This window comes from Lissotriton vulgaris, chromosome 5 (assembly GCF_964263255.1).
Source record: "Lissotriton vulgaris chromosome 5, aLisVul1.2, whole genome shotgun sequence".
In the NCBI taxonomy this organism is placed as follows: Eukaryota; Metazoa; Chordata; class Amphibia; order Caudata; family Salamandridae; genus Lissotriton; species Lissotriton vulgaris.
The window spans coordinates 1,581,110,029-1,581,137,651 of NC_141693.1; the positions used below are offsets into that span (position 1 = coordinate 1,581,110,029).

Sequence of the window (27,623 nt, forward strand, 5' to 3'; positions counted from 1 at the left end):
GATTGTTATATTTCCTCTTTCTTTGTTGTTTTTCTTTTGAGGGGACATGTTTATTGTAGTTGAAGGGTGTGTGTCCACTAGATTGGGGGCAATGGAGTGGGAGGGGGGTAAGGGGTAAGCAGAAAATTCTGACCAGCAGCACAACAGCAAAGGTACTCGCAACAGACATTAGAAGACACTATAGACACATGTATGGGACAGATGACAACGGAATAACAAATAGCTGACACCCTAACACAAAGTAGAACACTAACGCTCCTCTCATGGATCGTGAGGGGCCTGCATAACCCATAGAAAATACGTAAAGTACTGGCGTACTTAGATAGACACAAGATAGACGTGGCTTGCCTGCAGGAGACACACTTCACTGTACCTGGAGAAAAGCAAATTGGAGCGCGATGGGCCTCCTTCAGACTGGCATCGCCCTACTTCTCCTACGTTAGGGGCGTCCTTATATGGGTGAAGCACATAGTTCAATTCACGCTGATAACATCTGTGTGTGATGATCAGGGGCGCTATGTGATACTGCAGGGAAACTATGGGGGCACGGTATTAACCATAGTAAATGTATACGGCCCAAATACCGATGATCCCTCTTTTTATGCTAGACTCTGGACGCAATTGAATGACCTCCAACCTGGCACCATCCTCTGGGGAGGAGATTTTAATACTTGTGTAGACCCCACAATGGACAGATCAACAGGACTAGATAGATATGGAAAGCATTCGGCAAAGGGTATATGGGACGGGATGGAGGATTGGAACTTAGAGGACCTTAGAGAGACAGATGCCTGCCTGAGGTGCAAAGCCCCTGGCGCGGACTTCTTACATGTATCATGATCATGTCCACAATTGCAGATATACTGGGGCGAAGTCACTGCCGCACTAACTGATATGTTATCGGAACAAATCCCTAACACCCCCTTGATATGCATATTAGGAGCCAAGAAGCTCAAACACGCTAGGCGCCGGAAGTTCTTAGCTGTAGCTCTACTACTTGCAAAAAAGGTGCGTAGCAATAAAGTGGGGAAGCAAAAGACCACCCAGATTTAAAGACTGGATCGAAGACATGACCTATTGTAAAGAAACATTTGAGACTTACGCAGAAAACATCCCACAAGCTTCCAGACCCAGAGACTTCTGGGAACCACTTATGCTCTACTTGCAAGGACTTACAGAATTAGAAACATGATTTGACAAATACTAATGATGTTGATACTGCAATACTCGGATGGGTGACTCACACAGGGGCTAGGCGGAGTGTGTTGAGTGCAGTACTGCCACGGGAAAGGGTTATGCTGCCACATAGATACACTTTACTGTCCATTGAAACTGACAAGGACAGAGTGTCACAGATTATGTGTATAAAATTATATTGTAATCATAAGATGTCATATGTGCCAACAAATCTGATAAATATGAAGTGCTGATTGTTTGTGTAACTGCTGGTCGGAAGGAAAAATAAAATACTAAAAAAAAAAAGAATGTCATCTGCATATGCAGACAGTTTGACATGAACCGTGTCTAGTTGAAAAACAGAGATCTGAGGATCTTGTCTAATCTTAGTTAAAAAGGGTTCTAATGTAATTATAAACAAGAGAGGAGATAGTGGACAACCGTGCCGAAATCCCCTGGAGAGTGGAAAATATTCTGAAATCTTGCCGTTTACAAAAATAGATGCTTTAGGGCCAGAATATAATAGGGAAATAAGGGAGATTCATTTTGGGGGTAATCCTATCCAATCCAAAGCTTTAAACAAAGTATTTGTATTTGTATTTGTATATTAGATTTCTATAGCGCCTTATCACCCAGGGGTCTCTAAGCGCTTTGCAGAGAGTGAGCACCATGCTAGAGGTAAGAGAGCTAGGCAGTACCCCAAGCCTCCTGAAACAACACTGTTTTTAGCTTTTTTCTGAAAGATAAAAGATTTGTTTCTTTGCGCAGGCTCTCTGGCAGTTTGTTCCATGCACTGGGGATTGTATGGGAGAAAGTTCGCCCTCCAAAGGAGGAAAGTTTGAAGCGCGGACAAATCAGTAAAGCATTGTCTGCTGATCGTAAATTCCTGCTTGGGGCGTATGGAACTATACGTTTCTTGATATATTTTGGGGCTTGTCCGTACAGTGCTTTATGCGTAATGCATAGGCCCTTGAATTTGGCCCGTTGTTTCACCGGCAGCCAATGGAGTTTATGGAGGAGGGGAGTAGCCTGAGTCCTCCTAGGTTTATTGAAGATCAGTCTGGCGGCATCGTTCATGACTATCTGATGTCTACTCGACAATTTTTGAGAGATATTGTCATACAGAACGTTGCCATAATCCAGACGTGCCAGGATCAGTGCTGATACTGCTCTTCTAAGCGTGTCTACCATCAGGATCGGGGATAGTTTGCGCAATTGCCTCATTAGCCCCACACAAGTACCCACTACGGCTGAGACTTGGGCAGACATGGTGAGGTTTGCATCAATGATCAGGCCCAAGCTTTTCACTGCTTCAGCTGGTATTGGGGATGGCCCTAATTCGGTAGGCCAGAGGAGATTGTTCCAGGGGCTGGATGCCGTTGTGATCGCCAACACCTCGATCTTATCGGGATTTATTTTTAATGAGTTGGTCGTCATCCAGTTCACAGTGAATTTTAGGATGTTCTGCATTCTCTGGTATGCCATTGGACAGTTGTCAATTTGAATAATAATCTGCGTATCGTCGGCATAGTTGTATATACTGCAGTCCATCTGATTTAATGTTGAGATGAGAGGTTGCAGGTAGGCATTGAACAATAAAGGTGATAACGCCGAGCCCTGAGGGACTCCGCATGTGATACCTACTGCCTCCGATACCAGGTTAGCCAATTGCACTCTCTGGACCCGTGACTCCAGGAAGGATGTCAGCCAGGCATGGGCGGTGCCCTGAATACCGAGATCCCACATCCGCGACAACAATAGGTCATGCCTGACCGTATCGAATGCCGCGGAGAGGTCTAACAGCACCAGGGCACATGGGTCCTTCCTGTCCGCTTTAAGTCTCAGGTCGTCCAGCACGGAAAGCATGACCAATTCCGTGCTATGGTGGGCCCTGAAACCAGCCTGGTTGGGCTCTAGTAGAGAGTTATTTTCTAGATGTTGAGAGAGAGTGGGCAATACGTGTTGTTCCAAGATTTTTGCTAGGAACGGTAGCTGTGAAATGGGCCTGTAGTTTTTCAGGATCTTAGTATCAGCCCCTGCCTTTTTCAGGAGGGGGATCAGGCGAGCCTTCTTGAAGTTGGATGGAACCTGTCCAGTAATGAGTGAGCTATTCAGGAGTGATAGTATGTCGTCCTCTAGCCCTAACCATGCTTGTGTAAAGACCCTTGGGGGACACGGGTCCGCCGGTGAGCCTGATTTAACTCGGCCCATCACTGTTCTGATAGTTTCCTTAGTGAGTAAGGGTATTGAGGTAAGGGGCTGAGTGACTGTTGGGGTCGTTTTGGTCGGAGTATCGGGACAGTCCAGTCTGGGGGTCATCTTAATTCCCATCCAAAGTCCCATCCAATCCTCTCAAAAGCTTTTTCTGCATTCAAAGCTATGGCTGCAATAGGATAATCAAGAGACGCGGCTTTACCAAGGATATTAAAAAAGACTCTGGCATTATCGGAGGACAACCGACCTTTTAAAAAACCTGATTGCTCATTACCAATGAGATAGGGTAAGATAGGATCTATAAAAGGGCAAGAATTTTTGCAAATATCTTATAATCAAGATTGACTAAGGAAATCAGACGATAATTCTTGCAAAGGGAAGGATCTTTATTATCTTTAGGTGTTAGACAAATCAATGCTTCCTGAAAAGATCCAGAAGAAGAACTAGTTGCAATGATTGAGTTAAAAAGATTAAAAAGATTAGGAAGAATTAAATTGGCAAAAAAGCATAGAATTCAATAGTAAATCCGTCGGGACCAGGAGCTTTCCCTCTTTTTAATATTGAGACTGATTGGGCCTCTACATTTAAGAGGGAGATCGGGCAATAGAAGGCATGCTGTTCTGGGGAACGACCCGGCTTGTGAAAGACCACTACTTCTGCATGCCTCCAGTCTGGGGGGAGTCTGCCCCGCTCCCTGGCCTCCTCCAATGCCGCCTGAAAGTGAGAAGCCAGCTGTAAATTATATTTCTTGAAGAACTCGCTGGGGAATCCATTCGGACCTGGGGCTTTCGCCGAGTTGAGTTCACCCAGGGCCGTACCCAGTTCCTCATCTGTCAGGAGAAGCTCCAATCGCTCCCGCACCTCGTCCGACACAGCCTTGGGAGGCAAGTCGGCTATGAATTTATCCACCATGTATACCCGCAGGCATTCCCTCGGGGCATATAGGTCAGCATAATATACAGCGAAGCTCTGCGCGAGTTCCCGGGGATCTGTGAGTGGGGAACCTGTTCCATCAAGTATCCCAGGTAGAGTCTGCGCATGAAAGGCCCCTTGACAGAGCCGATGCAGCATTTTGCCGGACTTATCCCCCCACTGACATATTCTGCTGCGTGTTGCATGCCAGATCTGCTGAGCCTCATCTAACTGGAGGGCTGCATACGCCTTTTACGCCAGGAGGAGCTGACCTACACCCCGGCTCCCGTCCGATACCCGACACCGATGTTCTAGTTCCTCAATCTCCACCTCTGCTCACATCAAATCTGCTCTACGCTGCTTTCTAGCCACCACACACCAAGCTATATCTACCCTCGTAGCGTGGGTTTCAGTGCTTCCCATAACACACCAGCGCTAGAGTCGGAGCCAACATTCCTGGCCAAGTAATCAGCTATTGCCTCACTCATATGCCTCCCATATTCTTCCTGCTGCAAGTGCCACACTGACAGGCGCCAACGAAATGGATACCTGCCCCTGCCCATTCGGAGGTCTACGGAAATAGGTGAATGATCTGAGAGGCCTCGTGGGAGGATCGCAGCCGACTCAACCCTTCCTGCCACTTCCCTAGGAACAAAAATGTAGGCCAGTCTAGAAAAGGATTTGTGTACGGCAGAAAGGAATGTATACTCTCGTCTGTCCCCTTGTATGCGCCGCCATGTGTCCACCCAATCCAACCCAGCCACCATGTCTCCCAGCCTCGTGGAATGGCTTACACTCTGGCTCCCCCCTCCCGGTGTGAACCTATCTTTGGCATGGTCCAATACATCGTTCCAGTCTTCCCCAATTGCCGACAACGCGTCCGGAATGTCAGCCCAGATCGCGAACAGTTTCTCGGCCAGCGACCACTGTAGCAGGGGTGGGGCATAGACGCAACCCAGCACCAAAGGGTCCTCCCTGACCATGCCCCTAATGAAATATCGCCCCTGTGTGTCAGCCCATTGTTTGGAATGAATGTAGGGAACTCTGTGGTGCACTGGGATAGCTACTCCCCTGGAACCCCTAGCACACTCAGCGTGAAAGACCTGCTGAAAGCCATAGCGCTGCAGGCACAAGGCCTTAGTACCCAGAAGGTGAGTTTCTTGTAACATAAGTATGTCATCCTCCGCTCTCTTCGCCTGGCGCAGTACTGCTCCCCTCTTGATTTTATCTAACAGTCCCTGCACATTCCAGCTGAGGATCCGAAGAGTGCCTTTGGACCCCGAGACCTTATCCGCATGAGTCGCCATCAGGAAACAGCCGGGATCGGCGCATGGACATCAAGCCATGCGGGTGTGCACAGAACAAGTATATGAAACCCCTCTTGGTATTGCGACTCCTGCCCAACCAGAACGAACCGCCCCTCAAAAACTGACCCCCCACCCGCCCCGCCCCATACCTCAAAACCGTTGAAGTACCTGTCGGTGGCAACGTTGGCCCCCGACCCCCAACGTGGACCTGGAGTCTGCTCTGTGGGCCCACTCAATCACAAAGCACCGGGACATAACGTCAGGGGGGAGCCAGCTTTCCAGCCACGTGGTTAGGAAGTTCTCCATGTTGCCCTTCTCACAGCCCTCCGGAAAACCGACAAAGCATAGATTGTTCCGCCGCGCCTGCCCTTCGGCATCCTCGGCCGCAACACCAGGCCCTTCTAAGTGCTGGCCATGCTGGCCACCTGGTGCTTCAGGGCCGCTACGTCGTCTTCCCCCCCAGAGATCCGGGTCTCCGCCTCCGTAATGCGGGTCACGGCGTTCCTCAAGTCCTGGCGCAATAGTATAACATCGGAACCCACCGCACCAATCTCGGCGTGTAGCATGTCGTGGGACTGGGTGATCGCCACCATCAATGCCGCATTATCTGGACCGGGCTCCTGCTGACCTCCCGCCGCTCCATTCCCGCCGCCAGGACCAGGGAATTTACCTATGGGCCCATGTTTTGTGGCTCCACTGTTTCATTTGTCCCTCGTCATTTCACCAGCGTCTGACCCCGCACCCACACAACTCAATTCACCAGAAACTGCACTCCCACGCACAAGGCTGACCGTTCTCTCTAGGAAAGCAGCCTTGAGCAAGGGCCCGCAATCCACCCAGTATCCGCCAGCAGTGCCAATGTCTCCGCCAGTCACCCTCCTTGCGTCCGACACGCCCCCAAAATGTCACCAATTCCGGGTCGGGGCCACGGGTCACAGCAACAAGCCCCACCCCGACTACGCTCCTCGCATGCACCGCCCGTCCTCTCTGCTCCCGGGCTCCCTCTGGACCTACGTCACCAACAGGGCACCCTCACGACCACCACCAGGCCCTGGGTCACTATCCAGATGTCTCTCAGCCCAGCTGTCACCAGCTAACCAGGGAGGCCGCAATCTTAAATATCGCCAAGGCCACCAGGCCCCGCCACTTAGCCTCCAAAGTCCTCCACAGCGGGCGGCGCCAGGCCCAGCCAGCAGCCCAGCCAGCAGATGTCGTGGTTACCGCTCCGCGCGGCGTGATCTCGCCGTCAATCTGTGGGGAGTCACAGAGCCAGAAAAGGGTAACTTCTATCCCCCCGAGGAGGCCACCAACTGTTCAAGGCCCATGGCCCCTCCTTCGCCTCCTGATTTCCCTCTGGGAGCACAATAGGTCCCCAAGCCTGCCCCAGGCCCCTCCGCTCTGGCCGCACCACCGGATATCCAGGGGGGGAGTGTGGGGGGGCCCCAGATATTACTCGGGCCCTCTAACACCAAGCCTGCTGCACCAGAGACCTACCGGGCTAGGCCGGACCAGGGGCCGCTGGACCACCACAGGCCCGGGAAGCTCCAAAGTCCGCTCCCCGGCTCCATTGAGGTGCACCAGGCCCTGCCACGCACTGTGTTCACTATGGCGCCCAGCGCCGAGGGAGACCTTGTGTCCCGCAACGGGTGCACCACTGCTTCCCCCGAGGTTCCGTGGGGGAGCCGTTTGAAGACCAAGGCTGCCACTGTGCAGGGATTCGTAGCGGGCGGCTGCGCTCACAGTCTCGGCCCCTGAACTCCGCGCCTGCCGACCGCTCTTTCTCGGATGGCCGGACCCAGCGCAGCCTCTCCCTTGGGTCTCCGCCTCACCGATATCGCCGTCCGAGACTTTCCCTGAGGGTCGATGTGCCCCCGACTTTCTGCCACTAGACTGGCCAACACGGGGACCGACTATCCAGAGTGTCGCCCCCGATCCGCCAGTCCTGCGCTGCCGCTAGGATCGCCCAACTCCAGACCCCGGCTCCACTGCCGCCACAAGGCCGCACCACGCAGGAGACCCCAGCTCCAGCGCCCGGGCCCAGCAGAGAACACAGATCGCCGAGAAAAAGATGCCGCAGGCCACTGGAAGGCAGATGTCATCCCCACGGCCACCAAGGTAGGGAGGAAGTCAGGATAGCTGAAGGATACATTTTGGGCTGGACGGAGCTCAGCTAAAGCACATCTGCCATGCTGGCCCGTCTAGCCACGCCCCCTGAGTTGTTTAATCTTCTTATTATTATTATTATTATTATGAAATGGTAAGGGAGTAAATCAAAGTCAACATGAACTGGGGCATGATCTGAAATCAAAATAGAACCAATTTTGGAGTTTATAGTATGCTGAGATATGGATTTACTAAGAAAAGGTTGTCAATTTGGGATTGAGAGTGGTGAGGAGGAGAATAGAAGGTACATTTTTTAAGGTCAGGGTTGCAAAGTCACCATATGTCAACTAATGATTTACAACGAATGGCAGAGGAAAATTGTGCATGCATCTTAGAATTAACAAATCTCACTGAGGAATGTCGATCTAATATGGGATCCAGAACTTGGTTACAATCTCCACCAAAAACAATATATTCATCATTAAATAAAAGAGGTTTTTCAGAAATATGAGTCCAGAATACATTGTCAACGTTAACTGGTGCATATACATTAAAAAGAACGATAGGAATCTGATTAATGAGTAATTTAAGAACTACCCAGTGACCTTCTGAGTCGGACTCTTGATGAATTACTGAAATGTAAAACTTCTTGTGACACAGAATAGAAACTCCATTCTTCTTACCTAGGGCTAGGGAGGAAAAAACATTGCCCCCTCAACATCTTTTCAACTTAGAAGCTTCAGTATCAGACAAATGAGTTTCTTGAATTAATGCAATATTTGCTTTCAACTTGGCTAAACGGGTTAACACCTGTTGTCTTTTTATAGGATTATTTACCCCCCCGTTGTCTTTTTATAGGATTATTTATCCCTTTAACGTTCCAAGTAATAACTATAAAACCAACTAGTAATTTTTACATGAAAATCTGCTAAGCAAACAGTGAAAATCATAAAAAATACTTTTATGAAAAGGAAAAAAGATAAAGGAATAAAGATGTGAATATAAAGACAAGGCTGAAACACAAGAGAAGATAGTGATATAAGAAAAGCCATTAAGTTTGAATAAAAGGAGGAGAGAGGGAAAGGTAGGAGTACAATGAAGGGGAGAGGATAGAGCGAGATACAGGAAACAAATAAATTGAGTAAAATAAAAAGACATACCAACAAGAAAACAATGAGAGCGGGGAGGGTGAGGCCACATGAGGAGGGCAGCACACCGGACGGAAGACTCCCGAAAGAGACATGGACGGGGAAAATCCTCCAGGGCAGTGAAGGAGACATTAATCAAATGACCACAAAACTGCATCTAATAAAAAGAAAAGAGAAAACTATTAACGGAAGACAATATGACAAAACACAGTACATCAGGAATGAGGATGAAAAACAACTAATATCCAAAAACAATTTGACAATATCAAAGAGATTATGGCCGAGGAATGTCCATGGTGTCCTCTCTACAAGTGTTCACAAAATGCTGAAGGAGAGTTGGATCTTCATAGTTTATTGTTGTTATAGGTCACCTTGAACAAACACTGATGAAATAAACCATATCTAGCATTGAGGGAATGGAGGGCAGGTCTCATATCAAGGCATTTCTTTCGATGATCAGCAGTTGCCTTAGCAAAGTCCTGTGCAAAGAAAAGATTTGAGCCATTCCAGGATATTTTCCCCTTTTTATTTGGCAGTGTGGAGAACTGTAAGTAGGTCAGTATATTCTAGTAAGTACAAGATAACACCTCTAGGTTTTGTAGAGGAGGTAGATGTTGAAGAGAAACGAGGACTCTGGCCCAGGCGATGCGCTTGTTGAATATTCAATGTAGGATGATTAGGAAAACCAAGTAAAGTTGGCAGAAAGATTTGAAAAAAATTACAGTGGATCTGAACCTTCAAGTCCTTCTGCAAGGCCATAAATGCGTAAATTGTTGCGCCTGTTATAATTTTCCAAGTTTTTGACTTGTTGCTTAAGTTGTTGTATTTCCCTATGCGTGCATGGGACTTGATCAGTGACTGCCTGAACAGAATCGGCACGTTGTTCAAGATCCACGACCTTTTGTTCGGTATTCAACCAATTATCTTCAAGACTTTGAAGGCAAGAGTTCATTTCTACCATGTATGGTTTGAGGGAGCGTATTCCATCTAAGATTTCATTGAGATTGAAGTAGAGGAATTCGGAGGTGGAGGAGAGTTTACCTTTAAACGTTTGCCAGAGGTAGTAGAAGCGGAGGGTATCTTAGAGCTCGACTTGGAACTTGAGTGGGAAATGTTAGAAGACGCACCACACGGTGAAGCAGGAACACCAACTGCCTCCTCCATATTATGCTGTAAGCCACTAAAAGGATTGTGATCTTCTACTGACGTACACTCGGTCTGCTGGGTGTTGTTGTGGTTGAAGCGAGGCATTTCCATGTAAAAGTAAATAAGTCCAAGCTAGAAGCACAAAAATTTGTAAATATGCCCACAATATACGTAAAATATTAAACCAGTAGTGATGTGATACTATAGTGCAGGCAGTCTAGGTGAGAGCTTCATTCAAATCAAATGTCAAGTATAGGCATAAAGGAGTTGAGGGAAATTAAGACAGAAAGCAGGTTGAACCTTTAATTGAAGTAGAAAGTGAACTGGGCATACTACTTGTGAGGAAAAACTTATCGATTTTTAAGAGAGGCGGGAAACAGGAAGAACGACTAAAAAACAAAATGGCGGCTGCGACTCCTCATTGATCCGCAAGCGGCGCAAAAATGCATAAAAAGCATATCAAACGCTCACCCCATCTGGCCACCTCAAAAGATGCAGGAGACGTTACGACATATGATGCTGTCTTCAATTAGTCTGGAAGACGAAAATGGCAGCCCGGAGGAGATTCAGTACCCTATGTCGGCACGAAGCTCCCGCGACCAGCAGCCATTCTCCTCGGCGCTCAAGCCACGACCCCGTTAGTCAATAATTGTTACATAAAAACCTATTGTGCCTGTTAATGTATTTTGTGAGTACCATTTTTGGTTAAGCTTGTGTCTGCAAACATTGTGTAAACCACTACATTGCCATTTATCACACTTATGAGGGTGCTACTCAATGACAATTGAAGAATAAGTTACTGTAATAAGTAACATGATGCAGCACATTGAATATGGTCCATGTGTTGGCGAGCTGAAGCAATTGTGGTGAATTTATGGCCCGGGCACACACATTTAGGTATCTATGGACTGATATACCAAATAGCAATTCACAAAAATTGGTTGTAAATTTGCGACTGGTTTTCTGGGAAAGGGACAGAATTTTGCAAAAAAATAGATGGGTTCACCAAGTTTCAAATCGTGGTGGTTCCCAATACTACCTACTACATCAATATTCATGAGATGGTTGCGCACGGGCAAACCCTCCTCCAGCTGGAGGCCATCACAGGTATGGCCTCCAATCGGAGTTGCTGCTATGATCAGCAGACCACGATGTCTCAGATTAACACACATTAAAGATGTTTTTTTAAATGCAGTCCAGTTTCTTTAAAAAAACAGGGTTGTCTTTTGAAAAAAAAATCCTTTTTCAAGGAGCGACAGCCTACTCCTAAACAAACATATTTTTAAGATTCACAAGAGTGAAAGGGATCCCAAAGGGACACCTTGGGTTTTACGGATGCACTACCACCCCAACTCAGGAGTCAGGAACTCTTCAGTGTTTTGTGACTGGTATTACAGTCACAATACATTTACCAATCTCATACCAACTCGCAGTTTGGAAGGGACGCCTACAACATTCCCTTTCCAAATTGTAAATCTGTATCCTTTCACTATGCCATTTTAGGAGTCAGTAAACGTTTTGTAGCTCCTAAAAATGGGATTGGGTTACAGCGAATCACAAAGGAGGGACTGAGGACTTTTTAGAGGGGTCCAGCATACATGCCATAACAATAATGAACATATAATAGGTATGCTATTCCTAATTTGGAGACAAGAGGAAACAGATTTTGTGTGATCATGAAGTGTAGGAGGATGAGGATTCCTCCTCTTGGAATATAGGGCCCTCACACACCCTGCAAGGTGTCATGCTTCATCATACGGGCTGCTCCTCGTCAGGTCAGCGCTGCAATACCTGACGGGCTCCCTATGAGGGGCTCTTTTGTGGAGATCTTTTATTCCAAATGCCGTTTGGTGCCATGGGGTTCAGGGGCCTAATCAGTGTAGATGACGGTGTGGAGGTGTATAACTTAAAAAAATTATTAAAACATTTTAGGGAGTACCAGCGAAAACTATTTTAATCAATGGGTCTCCCACCCCGATTACAAGAAGCAAAGGTGCATGTCTGAGATTATGTCTCAGGTAGAGCGCTCTATTGAGCAGTTAACATGTTTCTCGCCTGGTAGTAAATCAATCAACCGTCAGGTATTGCAGCGCCGACCTGACGAGGAGCAGCCCATATGATGAAGCATGACACAGGTGTGTGAGGACCCTATATTCCAAGAGGAGGAATCCTCATCTTCCTACACTTCATGACCACACAAAACTAGTTTCCTCTTGTCTCAAAATTAGGAACAGCATAGCTTTTGTATCTTCATTGTGTTATAGCACCCAGCGCCCATATTCTCTTAAAGGGGACAGTACAGCGCTATACAAATACTGACTGATTGATAGTAAAAACCTATTTCGCTGTCACAAATGCACCTATTTTGCTAATCACAGATTTTACTACCACAGAATAGGTATGTACACTAGGTCCTTAGTAATTAAGTTCTGTGCAGCTCAATTCGGCACTGTCTGCACTTTCTGGATTTTATAATGAATGGTAAATATTCACTATTTTTTACATTCTGTTGTGTCACATGAGCACCCGGGCGAAACATTACTAAAAATACCCCTTTGAGACTGTGTATTTAATAATTCTTGATAACACTGCAGGATTCGATGGGGAGAGGTCTACAAGAGTAGAATGTCCAGGTCTGGAGTGAGGGCGGGAAGCTTTGGTGACAGGCCTTGAAGTGACATTCAGAGAAACACAAGAAGGAGTGAGGTGGGGTAGGCATAGGACTAAGAGAAGAGGCCACCTTCAGATGGGCAAGAATGACTCAAGGAGGACAGGCCTGGGACCGGTCTGGAGACAGCTTCATTGGGACAAGAACGACTCGGGAAACAGCAGACTCTGGGGAGTGAAGGTTCAGGACCAAAGCTGAGAAGACTCACAGTTTTGGGCCTCTGGGATTTTGGTGCAAACTAAGAGCCAGCGGCTATTTCCCAAGGACACCCAGCTTTAGCTGGACAAAATTCAATGTTGTGCCTTAGATCATTCTTTGCAGCTCAAAGCAGGATTCAGTGTTACATGTGGAGGTTACATATATAACATCAAAGAAACTGATGGTTTTGTTGTGCAGATTGACATGTTGCAATATTCTTTTTGACCTCTGTCTCTGGCCATACCAGGCTGCACCCATCACCTTCTGCGGGGGACTGATTACTGGTGAATCTCAGGTGGAATAAATCCACACAATCCCAGGTGTGTTTGGCATCATGTCACTAGACTAGCATCAGAGGAACAGAAGGGTCTGTGGCGGAGACTGCCTTGGATGGTACCAGAATGTAAGGGAGAGCCAGGTCAGTCAGACATGGAGACCACCTTCAAGGGTTCCAGGAGAGGATAAGTTTTGCATTACGGGTGACAACATTTTTGGGAGATGAGTGGATGCAGGTTTACGGAAGGACCTGCTTGAGCTACATGTGGAGGCAACATCCAATGGGGCAGGAGGAGTATCCTTTGAGGGACAGTATCCTTTGAGGGAAGGAGGGGGTTGGGAACAGGTTTTGAGAACATCTTCAGAGGGGTAGAGACAGTGGTGGAAAATCACTTTTCAGGACTCCTAGCAAAGTGCTCCTCTGCAGGTGCCCAGAAACACTCATTCATTCTTATTTTGAACACTTTGAAAGTATTTTTAGGCAGTGTGCGGATGTACCACCCAACATGAGTCCCTCTTGTGTCTCCTCTCTCCACCCTATGTAGGTGCACCGCGACGAGACTCCCTTCAGATACACCTACCCTGCACCCAGCAGGGCCCTGCAGGACACAGCACTTGGAATCAGGTATGCACTTACAGAATATGGATTATACAAAGTGAACAGTTTTTATCCTGTGGGCACTTGCAGCATGTGTGCGCATGTATATGTGTGCACGCTCACACAACATGGGAAGGTGAAGCCCCTTCAAACTTCAGTTGAGGGGCATGGGCCCGCTAGGGCTGGATGCCTTTTAGTGCAGAAGCTAGTATCAAGAGCCAGTAGGGTTGCCATCTGTTAGGGGCCGACCAACACAGGACAGGCCGGGAATCAAAGGCAATATTTTACATGCATAATGTATCTAGCATTAGCATCTGAGAAAGTGGCAGCCCTGTACTTAGGACTCACAGGACATAGAAACTGTCTTCCCAGCTGCTTTCCAAGAAAGAGGGGTGTTTGGCATTCTACAGCCCTTTCCCAAGGGGTCACAGTTTTTCTCTGTATATTTTACAGGTGTCCTCATTCTATGATCCGCTGGGCCCTGCAATACCTCAACACATCAGGAGGAGACGCCGCACGCCGGGCGCCAGTCGCCACCAAGGAACTCCTAGAGACCTCGGCCTCCCACGCTGGAAATGGCACACGTCACAGAAAGAACAAATGATGTCACCCACGCCCGCCTTTATCACCCCACCATAGACAGACCTGAGGCCTTCATGACAAATAAGAAAATCCTCAGCACCCCCTCAGAACCACACGCCTTCTGTGCGAGAGTGGCCAAGTCCTGTTCCACCCCAAAACTATGGTTCTTCAATGACGACAACCTCCCGCTCTCACTCTCACCCCAACTCGTTGCCCTCTTAAATCTGGGAGCACCCACTTTTATGCGAGTAGTTAGTCACATTTCTATCTCACAGGTATACGTAAACCAAAACTCCAAAGGATTTATAATTTTACCAGTATTTGGTAATCAACAACAAGTTACAGGGTAGAACGGCACGTGGCTGCTGTCAACATGCTGCTTACTCGTCTAGCTCCGTTTCACCAACGTGTGGCAAATTACCTTTCAGCTACCGCCTCTTAGAAGGTTTTGTTGGGGCGACATTGCTACCTTGTGGAAAGTAGTAGTATTGCCACCGCGCATGTAGAGGTATGGTTTGTATATACAGAACAGAGGCTTCTACAACAAGCATTTGCAATGCAATAGGTCTCGCATTATTTAAGTTTGAGCTATTAGCATTGTAAATGGCAATTGTTTTTTGCTTTGTGCTATAGTTATTTTTTTACATAAAAAGCTATATATAAAATATGTTTTATTAAAGTTATTTATGCAGTATCTAAATTTTGTTTGCATAAAAGAGTACAATAATATCTTAGTAAAAAAGTCAAATATTTTAATGGTAATTCACCAAATGTTCATTTATGTGTTGGTTTTGAAAATAGCTAAATTAATAGCTTTGTCATTTACAATGCCAATAGTTATAACTTTCGCAAATGTGACACCTATAGCATTTGTAATGCAACATTTGTATTTACGTGACTTAGATGTATTGATATTACAAATAACAATGGCTTTTAATTTTTTTTAATACTTAATAAAAGTGATTGTAATTTTTAATGGCAATAGCTTAAACTTTTGTAAATAACTTTTGTGAAGATTATGTTCAGTGTATTTTATTGTAACGAAATCCAAGAACAGAAGTGAAATATTAACATCTTTTTGTGACATTTGTAATAAAGCTTGAAACATTGAGAGAACATATTTGTGCTGTGGTGGTGCTGAGTGATGCTGTGGTGCTGCTGAATGGGGCTGTGGTGGTGCTGAATGGGGCTGTGGTGATGCTGAGTGATGCTGTGGTGGTGCTGAGTGGTGCTATGGTGGTGCTGTGGTGGTGCTGTGGTGGTGCTGAGTGATGCTGTGGTGGTGCTGAGTGGTGCTGTGGTGGTTCTGAGTGGTGCTGTGGTGGTTCTGAGTGATAATGTGGTGGTGCTGAGTGACTGTACTCACTGTCACTCTGCACTCACTGTCACTCTGCACTCACTGTCACTCTGCACTCACTGTCACTCTGCACGCACTCTGCACTCACTGTCACTCTGCACGCACTCTGCACTCACTGTCACTGCACGCACTCTGCACTCACTGTCACTCTGCACTCACTGTCACTCTGCACGCACTCTGCACTCTGCACGCACTCTGCACTCACTGTTTATGCACGCACTCTGCACTCACTGTCACTCTGCACTCACTGTCACTCTGCACTCACTGTCACTCTGCACTCACTGTCACTCTGCACTCACTGTCACTCTGCACTCACTGTCACTCCGCACTCACTGTCACTCCGCACTCACTGTCACTCTGCACTCACTCTGCACTCACTCTGCACTCACTGTCACTCTGCACTCACTGTCACTCTGCACTCACTGTCACTCCGCACTCACTGTCACTCCGCACTCACTGTCACTCTGCACTCACTCTGCACTCACTGTCACTCTGCACGCACTCTGCACTCACTGTCACTCTGCACGCACTCTGCACTCACTGTCACTCTGCACACACTCTGCACTCACTGTCACTCTGCACGCACTCTGCACTCACTGTCACTCTGCACTCACTGTCACTCTGCACGCACTGTCACTCTGCACGCACTGTCACTCCGCACTCACTGTCACTCTGCACGCACTCTGCACTAACTGTCACTCTGCACACACTGTCACTCCGCACTCACTGTCACTCTGCACGCACTCTGCACTCACTGTCACTCTGCACGCACTCTGCACTCACTGTCACTCTGCACTCACTGTCACTCTGCACTCACTGTCACTCTGCACTCACTGTCACTCTGCACGCACTGTCACTCTGCACTCACTGTCACTCTGCACTCACTGTCACTCTGCACGCACTCTGCACTCACTGTCACTCTGCACGCACTCTGCACTCACTGTCACCCTGCACGCACTCTGCACTCACTGTCACTCTGCACACACTGTCACTCCGCACTCACCCTGCACTCACTGTCACTCTGCACGCACTCTGCACTCACTGTCACTCTGCACGCACTCTGCACTCACTGTCACTCTGCACGCACTCTGCACTCACTGTCACTCTGCACGCACTCTGCACTCACTGTTTCTGCACGCACTCTGCACTCACTGTCACTCTGCACTCACTGTCACTCTGCACTCACTGTCACTCTGCACTCACTGTCACTCTGCACTCACCCTGCACTCACTGTCACTCTGCACGCACCCTGCACTCACTGTCACTCTGCACGCACTCTGCACTCACTGTTTCTGCACGCACTCTGCACTCACTGTCACTCTGCACTCACTGTCACTCTGCACTCACTGTCACTCTGCACTCACTGTCACTCTGCACTCACTGTCACTGCACTCACTCTGCACTCACTGTCACTCTGCACTCACTCTGCATTCACTGTCACTCTGCACGCACTCTGCACTCACCCTGCACTCACTGTCACTCTGCACGCACTCTGCACTCACTGTCACTCTGCACGCACTCTGCACTCACTGTTTCTGAACGCACTCTGCACTCACTGTCACTCTGCACTCACTGTCACTCTGCACTCACTGTCACTCTGCACTCACTGTCACTCTGCACTCACTGTCACTCTGCACGCACTCTGCACTCTGCACACACTCTGCACTCACTGTTTCTGCACGCACTCTGCACTCACTGTCACTCTGCACTCACTGTCACTCTGCACTCACTGTCACTCTGCACTCACTGTCACTCCGCACTCACTGTCACTCCGCACTCACTGTCACTCCGCACTCACTGTCACTCTGCACTCACTCTGCACTCACTCTGCACTCACTGTTACTCTGCACGCACTCTGCACTCACTGTCACTCTGCACGCACTCTGCACTCACACATGCAACAGTAATGTAAAGCTCTCAATGGACCTTAATCGGAGCGCGTTTCTGATTTAAAAGGCTGGCATGAAATAAATTAAGCGCATGTAAATTAGAAAGGAAAAAAAACGAAAAAGCTATTAATATTGGGATAGAGTTTACGACATGCAGAAACCACACAGATTAAAGATGCAATCTGGCTGGGGACAAATGCCCACAGGCAAGACAGCAAACTAGAGAGCGCTAGAGTAAGAGTCTTCAAGGAACAAGAGCGGACGCACCGTAATCTCTTGGTGCTCACAGCTGCTTGGAAACTGTAATCAACGAACACGGGGAAATTCTCCGCATCACTGCCTGTAATTCTCTCCCAGCCTTCCACCAGCCCATCCTCTATGCACGTATGCTCATGTTACGCTTAATAAAATATTGACCTTCTATTCAATAAAAAGTGGTGCTATGTCCTTTATACAGCCACTCCATGTAGGCTCTGCGTCCCCACGCTCCAAGAGAAGCAAGGCACAAAATGTGCACTGCATTCAGAAATAATTTTTTTTTAAACATGCCCTAGCTGCGTAGTTGAGGTTCATTTCCGTCATAATGAAAACAAAAAACCCAACATGAAGATAAATCCTTCAGAAAGAATAACCTTAGCAATTGTGTGCAAATGGTGTGTGATAATTAATAGGAAATGTAATATAATATTAGGAGTGTGCGATATTTGCGTAAATTCTTTTGCAAAAAATACATGGAATTCTTCAATAAGTACACGAAATAACAAAAAAACATCGGTCCAGCATTTGGCAGCTGTTTTGCCATGTACATCCTCGCATTCATTCTTGGATACAAGGACATATTTTGCACTAAGAAAAAGTCGCAAAATCACGCGTGCACGAACAGCATCTGCACACGTTCTCTTTGCAAACCTTGTTTCCTGTGTTTATGCCATGGGATATTGACCCGAACAGAAGCTTCTTTACTTGATCTGGTCACGGTGTAATCACGTAATTGCCATGATTTCATCACAAATGTAAAGCAAATGCCAGAAATTAACTGAGATTACACTGTGTAACAGAAATTTCACCAGGACATACATAAAACCACAGAATTAGCGATAGCATCATAAGCGTGTCCTTTCACTGCAATTGCTTAATCCTCTGCATGTACACGGAAATCATTTGTCAAATATCAGGAAATGTAATCAAATAATGGAACAAAACAATTAAATGGAAAGGATAGCAAGGGTTATGAAAACATGTTCTTTGCTCACATAGATTGATTATGCACTCAGCTGTCTGTTGTACGTGCACCACAATATGCTTACAACGTGTGCAGTCTCCGAAGCTGTACGTCGTTACCGAAAGCACAGTGACAGTCCAGTATGCAAATAAACACAGTGCTAGGTGCTTGTGTGCTGACAAAATGGCCGTCTCTTCATCGCGGGCGCACTCTGGAAGTCAGGCAGCCTTTGTTTGGACGTGGGCGGGGCTCGTCAAAGAAACAGGAAGTAACTGCCGAGGAGGACGTCCGAAACATGCAGGCTTCACGCTGAAGTCCCGGGGCGCTTCAGAGAGACCGGGCGAAAGAGCGAGGGCAGACTGCATGGTAACAGAGGCAACACGGGGCTCCCGAGTGGTGAGGAGACCCCTGCGGCGTGCCAAAAGACGGCCCAGGAACCTGCACACCGAGCCGGTAAGTGAGAGCTTGCAGGCGGGGCGGGGCGGGGGGATTGTCTGTGCGTGTACTCTCGTGTGTGGGCGGCGGCGGCTGGGGGGGCGGGGGCGGCGGCGGCTGGGGGGCGGCGGCGGCGGCGGGCGGGGGGGGGGGCCGCCTGGGGAGGTGTAGTGTGTGTCTGTATGTGTGCGCTAGTGTCTGCCTGCGTGTGCATGTGTTGTGAACAGCCTGCTCTGTGTGTGTGTGTGTAGGTGCGGCGGCGGCGGCGAAGGGGGGGGGAGGGAGGAGGTGTGGCTGTGACTGTGATGTGCGCGGCTGTGATGTGCGCATGCGTGAATGTTGACGCGCGTGCACGCAGCTCAATCCACGCTCGTCACAGTTTTGTGTCCCTCATTCCCCGGTGTCAGGCAGCTATAAGTCTCCGACCCTGGACGCATCCTTCGGATGCGAATTCCAGGGCGAGACCTAATAAAATTTCTATTTAGCTCAAAGGAAAAGCTCCAACTAAAGGGACCCGCAGAGACGGGCACTAGTGGAATGCAGAGCTAAAGGACTCAGCACATCCTCCCTCGACAACAATGTAAACATGAAACAAAGTCAAGAACACAATTTGTGGTAATCAATAAGTGCAGAAATAATTAAACCAATAGCATTGATAACATAGACCTGTTTTTTTTTTTTTGCCAGAATTGAAGATAAATAAATATTGCAAAGCGCAAACCAACTAATAAAATGTAGAACATTATTATAATTCTGCAAATCCATTTTGGAAAAAAATTACATTTGCAGAAGTACAAGTTGTATCGTATTTTATATAACAATCAGATCCCCCAGGATATTGGGACATAAATTTGCAAATTTTGCAGCACAAAAATTGAAATTTAGCGGCACAAAAATGAAAATTTAGCAGCATTATTGCGGCACTTTATTTTACTCGTAATCATTCCTTTTCAGCCCTAAATCAATGGAGCCTGTTTTAGCATAGTATTCCTCTTTGACATAAGCATGTTTAAAGTTTCTGCAGCTCTACGGAAGTACAACTCCAATCTCCTAACTTACTAACCTTGTGGGAGGGGGCTGTATTTCTCCTGGGATGTTCTAGTGCCCGAGTGCACCCCTTGCCGGGGCACCACTTTCACCCTTCCCTGGGTTCAATCACACAGCCCCCCCTTCACTCCATGGGTGCAGTCACACAGCCCCCCTTCGCTCCCTGGGTGCAGTCACACAGCCCCCCTTCGCTCCCTGGGTGCAGTCACACAGCCCCCCTTTGCTCCCTGGATGCAGTCACACAGCCTCCTCTTTTGTCGCGTGCACTGAATCCCTTTTATGGGTAGTGCTAACAAGACTGACATCTCGTAAAAATCATTCTTCAGAACCAGGTTCCCTAGTTCCAAATTCGGCAGCTCTGACCATGGTGTCACATCCCCACTAAACATTATACTGCCCCACTGAGAGAAACTTGCTCTGCCCTCAACTATAACCCAATTGTGCCCTGCTACAAACACCTGGATGAAGCTCAATTTAAATTACGCACTAGACAAGAGCAATATGCTGCCTACAAAAAAAAGTAACATCATCCTGGAAAAAGCAAACACTCCTAGGGAATGTAAAATTAAGTAAAGCATGTGAAATGTAAGCAGGAACAACATGGTTACTTTAACGCTTTTACACTCACTATTCAGAAATCAGTGAGTGCTTTTTCCTGAAAAGTTAAGAAAATGACTACAGGGCACGGATTGGATCCATTTTAATGTCCATTGCTTATATCCTTACAGAATGTAAGCAGTACAGCAAAAAGACAAATTCCCTGAACACTGAGCTGCAGTACACATTTTGTTTTCCAATCCACGTGTTGCAGTGCCTCCAGGATTGGTGCACTAGCTCCCACGTCCTACCACATGTAAAATGTGGTTGGAGGTGTTAACACCCTATTATCAAGGCAGGCATTGGGAGAAGGAGACCTGCGATAAACTCGTTTATCGCAGGTCTCCCAACGCCTGCTTTGATCAGGTGTTAGGCATTGATAACATGGGGGTGAGGATCATAAAGCTGAATCCACCCCCCTCCACCCATGTTATCATGGCACACATTAACGTGTGAAAACAACGCTTGTTATCATGCGCTAATGTTCCCTATTGCTGACTATCGCCGGATTTAATTTCGCCTACATGTTGCGCATTGATAATTACGCGCTATCACGGCGATTAAATCCGGCGATAGCCGGCGATATGGAAATGAGCGATGTGCTTTTATTAACGCACATCTTGTTAATATGCCCCAGAGTCCTTTTCCTTCTCGGCGCGCCCCGCCCGTCCCCGTGCTGGGATCCTAATTTTTTACATTCTTTCCAGTCAGCCTGCAAGCTGGAGAGCAGAGAAGCAATACTTTCCTTTTCTCGTTTCTCTTTCATAACTATTAGTAATCGAGGAAACAGGCAGCTAATACGGCTGTACAACGCTGTTTCACAGGATGACGTATGCACGTGTAGCCAATTAAATGGCTTCATTTTTTTATGTCTACCAGGATATTTTTTTTCACGGCTGGTTTGTTAAATATCGTGGCCGTCGCGCTTGCCAGCTGATTTCGTGATTTTTTTGTGAAGCGCGAAATCGCGAAATGCTGTAGGGACTGAACAATACCAGGCCGGTGCCTTTCTGGTCTGCAGATTTGTAAATGAACAATGCAAAGTCTCAGCCTTGGGCATCTGAAGGGTGAAAACGTGACACAGTCAAGAACTACAAGACACCCTGGGAGCTTTATGTTTTTCTGCATCTTCCACACATTTCCATCAGTCAGTTCCACCACCTGACTACCCACTCTGATGTTTACATGGATTCTGAAAGTGTGGAGGGTCCTGGCCTTGATATTATGTGTGATGCTCCCTCATGCCCAATACCACTTCCTCAGATTAGAGTGCGATAGAAGGAGCTGTATCTAACTTTAAACCGTGGACCAATAGGAACTTCTCTTTGAGCTGCGGGTTGTTTTTTCCATGAACCAGCTGGTCACGTATCATTTGACCGTGAAAGCACTGAGCCGCATATTTACAAGGGAAGTTGTGGAGTGAGGCGTTAGCCTTCCTGGCCGATTCAGAAACGCAGGGCTGCATCATATTTGTTAGAATATGGTGCAGCCCAGCATTTCCCCCTGCACTGACGCTACACCTTGCAGCCTAGCAGCAATGCCGGCACTCTTGCACCATTGTACAAGGGTGTCTGCATGCAGGGGAAGATTATTTATGTGCAGGAAGGTCCCTCTTCCTGCATATAGGCAATCTTTAAATGCCGTTTTGCAACCTCTATGTGTGCTGAATTAAACAGGACCTGCCTGTAAATGAACAATCATTGGCCTTTTGCTGTTTTCATATGTGCTGCACAATGCAGTACACATGAAAACAGCAAAAACGAGGAGAAATGAAACCTTTCTCCTCATTGCGCCAGGGTAAGACCAGGTTTTCCCTGTTCCTAATTCTGGCACTGCCTCCTATTTACGCCTCTCTTATAAATAGAGGGCAGTGTCAGAATTAATGGGTGTTGCGGTGGAACACCCACATTAACACCCATTGCCCGTCCCGTTCACGCTAAGTGTAGTGTGAAAGGGGGCCTTATTTAGAAGGCAACGTTAAGCCATGGTAAACGGCTTAACGCTGCTTTGTAAACAATGCAAAACACTTATCACCACAGGAACGCCGTAAAAAGTGACGTTCCCATGGTGATAGGGGCTTGTAAATATGCCCCTTAGTATTATACTTTGCAGCTAAAACTCTTATTTCATTTACATACTAATCTACTGTCTCTATAGGCAATTGCCCTTACATAAAAAAATATGCCTAGCAATCACCTCATTAATGTTTTAAAAAAAATTCAGTTCCATATGCTTATGCACACTTTAATTCTTCTCTAATAGCAAAGTCAGTAAATGTTTTAAAATCCTACTACCGAGGCACTCAAACAATGTTCTAACAAAGCTAATTTCCATTCATCTGTATAAATATCCCCTCCTGCAGCCTCAGCGTAAGCCTCAATATTTCCCATCCATTTAGACCTATCCAAGCTAGGCTCACCTGGAATCCGCAGAAAGAGCCAGCGCTCCTTCCATAGTTTCACCATTGTTTTCAGTGCTTAATTTGTAAAATATTAAAGTGCCAGGGCCCTGACCAGGAGGTCACTGCAGCTTGCACTTCCCATTGCCACTGTTATCACTGCCAAAATAACTACTAATCATTTCTCTTACCTGCAAGTACGACAGTTCAGATTATTCCAGGTCCCCAAAGCTAAAGAAATGACTAGGTATTAGTAATTTTTTATGTATATTGTTTTAATAAACAACCGTAATTCTGCTTATCTCTAAATTAAGTGAGCAGCTCCACCATGTGGCAGACTATCATAAGTGCAGAGTTGACAATAAAGTGCCAGTGCGGAGCACAGGAAACCAATTAGGTGCCAGTGCTGAGCACTGGAAACCACCGGCTCAAATTAAGCACTGTATTTACTCTATGTACGTTTAGAGCGCATCACTGGTAATATGTGTTAGAATAATGAAGCTGTCACGAAAAGAAGTGAAGAGATACATCTTTCTTGCACCCCATGCTGGTAACTTTCCTTTCCACCATTCTACCCAACCACAAATACTAAGGTCCTTTCAAGGGGTACCACGCAGAAGCCTGGCGCGAGGACACCAGGGAATGAGTACGAGGGAAAGTTGGACACAAGGACCACACAGGAAACATACGGGCACAGGAAACAATACAGGGACCTGAGAAGGCAATACAAGGAACTTTTACAGGTAAAACATAGACAGGGGTGTCAATGAGGTCACTACATTATAATGCAACATTTTCATATTTTCATTTAAAACCAGACTACAACAATATGCACACACTAAATGGAAAGTTTGTGCATCACAGTTTTGCATCGCCGTTCAGATGCATTCTGTTGTTGGTTCCACTGAGGTAAAACTTCAGACAAATATTTATGCAGTGTCCATCAATTAATCACTTTAATTCGGTTCAAAGAACCATAAGGGTACAGTAAAAACAGTAAAATCATGTATCACATACAAAGGTGAGAACACTGGTGTATTGCAGTTACTACCATGATCAAGTCAAAACCATAATACTTATCCTTTGGAAACAGATACAGTATGGTATACGTCCATGCTCCCTCTAGTATCAAACAACAACAGCCTCAATAGGAGTGCAAGAAGTGGGCTCAAGAGTGGGCCTCGATTCCATCTGGATGAATGTTGTAAAACTTCAAGGTTCAAAAATAATAAAGTGCCTAGTGCATGAAACCCTTAAAAAGGCACATGAAAGTAAGGGGAGCGCCCTTGTGGCGATGAATTCTCGCTAACACAGTCGCCCTCATGTTCCAGATTAAGAACCTTGAGATTGAGTACACAATACTGCTCCTATTGTCTGACTTGCAGACTCTTAGTGTATGTCGTCTGTCTCTGAGCTCGAGCAGCCGACAGAGAGGGATAATCCAGCGAGCGTGCTGCTTGAAATAGGCGCTGCATGAAAATAATAAATGCAAGTCATTCTCTTCGACATTGCAGCCCACAGGGCACAAGGTGGAAGAGGTGGAACCTTTAGACCAAGAACCAGTAAAGGAGGATATTGGCAAGACCCCTAGCCTGAATTTCGTAAAAAAAGGTTCGCGAGAACAGGGCATAAATGTAATCCATAAATTCCTCAAATTCTGGGGCGCATTTTAAAGACAAATCAGAATCTGTTAGACTTCCAGAAACACCAGTTGAAAGTTTGGAGCAGTAAATGCTCTAGTGAGCATGTGTCCCTGACAATTTTCATTTTTTTTAAATAAATCCCTATGCAGGCTAAGGGCTGCCCAAGTGCCAGCCCTGGACTGCAATGTCTGGGGACCTGAAGAGACCTCCAAGTCATGACAACATCAGCGTCATATTTAGAAGCAGTCCCGGGAGTCTAGGGCATAAGCCCTGTGTCCCCGGGACTGTCTGTCAATCACTGTTATGTTATGTTATTGGTGGTTTTGTAGCGCGCTCAATTACTCAGGAGTATCCAGGCGCGTAAAGATGCAGATAGGCAACAGAAGAGCTAGAGAAGTTAAGGTGTCATTTTAAAGAGGTGAGTTTTGAGTGCTTTTTTAAAAAGATTGAAATTCTGAATGGCGCGTAGCAACGGAGGAAGGGTGTTTCAAGCGACATCCGCTTTCATGGTGAGTGACCACCAAGACGAGTGCGTTTGAAGCGCGGAACAGCCAGCAGGTGTTGGGTGGCTGAAGGTAGGGAACGGTTGGGTATGTACCGGGAAAAGCGTTGCCTTAGGTACATCGGCCCCTGATCATGGATGGCTCTACGGGCAATAGTGAGGGACTTAAAGAAAACCTGTTGAGCGACAGGGAGCCAATGCAAGCTGCGCAGATGTTGCTGGACGCTGGACTTCCGTGAGATGTCGAAGAGGAGTCTGGCCGCTGCGTTCTGTATGATCTGTAGGCGGTTGATTAGGTAAGCCGGAATGCCAATGAACAGGGCGTTAGCGTAGTCGAGGCAGGAAAGAATGAGGGCCCTTGCCACTGTTTCTTTGGACGTCCTCGGAAGCAGGGGAAAAAATCTCCGGAGAGCTTTAAGGGTACCAAAGCAGCCGCAAGTACGTTTTTTGATATGCTCATCAAATTTTAAGTTTTTCCCGAACCATACCCCCAGGTTTTTTGCTGGTTTGCCAACAGAACTAGGGTATGGTACATCAGGTGGCCATTAAGATTCTCTGAAGTTGAAAGGGAACTGCCCGTAGAGTAGTATTTCCGATTTATCTTCTTTGCATTTTAACTGGGCAAGAGTGAGCCAGTTGAAGACTGAGGAGAGGCAGGTCTGGACCGATGAAGTGTCCAGATCTGTACCCGGCCAAGTGAACAGCAGCTGTGTGTCATCTGCGTAGGCAATTATTTTAGCGCCTAGTTCTTTGGCCAAGAAGATCAGGGGGTCAGGTAGATGTTAAACAGCAGTGGGCTTAATGTGGACCCCTGTGGCACCCCGGTGGAAAGAAGCTTAGCCGAGGAAGAATAGGAGGCATCCACACCTGCTGAGTCCGGTTGTCCAAAAAAGAAGTTAGCCACTCCAAGGCAGATCCAGTGATGCCAATGGACGCCAGCCGGGTGAGCAGAAGCTGATGAGGTACCGCGCTGAAAGCGGCAGAGAGGTCTAACATTATCAGAGCCGCTCTGCCGCCGGCGTCCAGGCACTCCCTGATGGCTTCAGACATTTCAACCAGGGCTGACTCGGTGCTGTACGCAGCACGGAACCCAGATTGAGCAGGGTGGAGAGCGTCGGAAGCTTCAACAAAAACATCCACTGTGCATCCTGAAGTAACATATTTAAAAGTGCTCTAGTCTCTTGTATGCTTTTAACGTGCAGGAATATTTCACTTAAGTCCATCAGTTTATTTTATATCACTATATTTGTGGAAGTAGATTATTAATAATCTATTGGTGCAGGGTCACCTTTCGTCCACCGGTTCTTAATACGTAAGGAGGAATCTACACTTGAGCAAAGTTCAAACCATAGGTCATTTAATTAGCATTCTTGAATGGGGCCTTACCCGACAAGCACCGTAGAGATACTCAAGAAGAAAGCTTACCGAACAATGGTTTCATGGGTTTTTAAAGCAAAAGATCACAAACAAGAGACACCCAGAGGTAAATAGAACTTTGGGAAAAACACACAAAGGAGGTCAGAATCGACTGCCTTGGTGCCTTGTGCAACTGTTGCGTCCTGAAGCTGCACAACAAGTTAACTTTACTTAAAGCTTTACCATTGTCTGAAAACCCTCGAGCAGATGCCAGCTGTTCTTTTGCGCTGATTCTGCATGTTTGCACAGCCTTCAATGTCCCAATCTAGATATAAAGATGCAGTGTCAAGGATAGAGCAGCGCTGGAATCAGGGCAGATGTGAAAAATGGATGAGGCATAGCTTAATTAAAAAACGAGAGAATCAGAATTGACATTTTAACGGTTCTTCCTTTTCAGCCTATGCTGAATCTATTTTAAAAGTACATGTATTAATCTTTGATATCAATATTCATAAATCATTTCTCAATTCAATTCATGAACATTGACTGGGGAAGGTTTAATACTACTGCAAGTATTTATACAAGTGGTACATTGAATGCAGCAGCAGCAGGTGAGAAAGATGGCTCCTATAATTACTATTCCCATTACTATTCCCATTAATAATTTCCAATCCCAAGTGAAAATACGTCCCTGTAACCATTTGGACCACAACCACGTTCCTTGGTCTTGATGTATCTCTGCAGCTATTTTATGTAATGGGACCATCATAGCACTTTTACCTATCAAGTTGATCCCCTTTGGGCCTCTCTGACAGAGCTTGCCTCCGAGTCGGTGGGGCATCTGTAAGG

At 46.8% G+C, this 27,623-nt stretch overlaps 1 protein-coding gene across 1 annotated transcript in view; it reads left to right on the plus strand.

Annotated features, from left to right (window-relative positions):
* The window catches only part of LOC147716728 (uncharacterized), a 40,710-nt gene extending 25,402 nt beyond the window's left edge, over positions 1-15,308 (plus strand). The window contains exons 2-3 of the mRNA XM_086920422.1: positions 13,694-13,773; positions 14,200-15,308. Of these exons, the coding sequence (XP_086776548.1) occupies positions 13,694-13,773; positions 14,200-14,350 (231 nt within the window). The 3' untranslated portion in view covers positions 14,351-15,308. The remainder of the gene's footprint in view (positions 1-13,693; positions 13,774-14,199) is intronic.
* Positions 15,309-27,623: the final 12,315 nt, after the last annotated feature.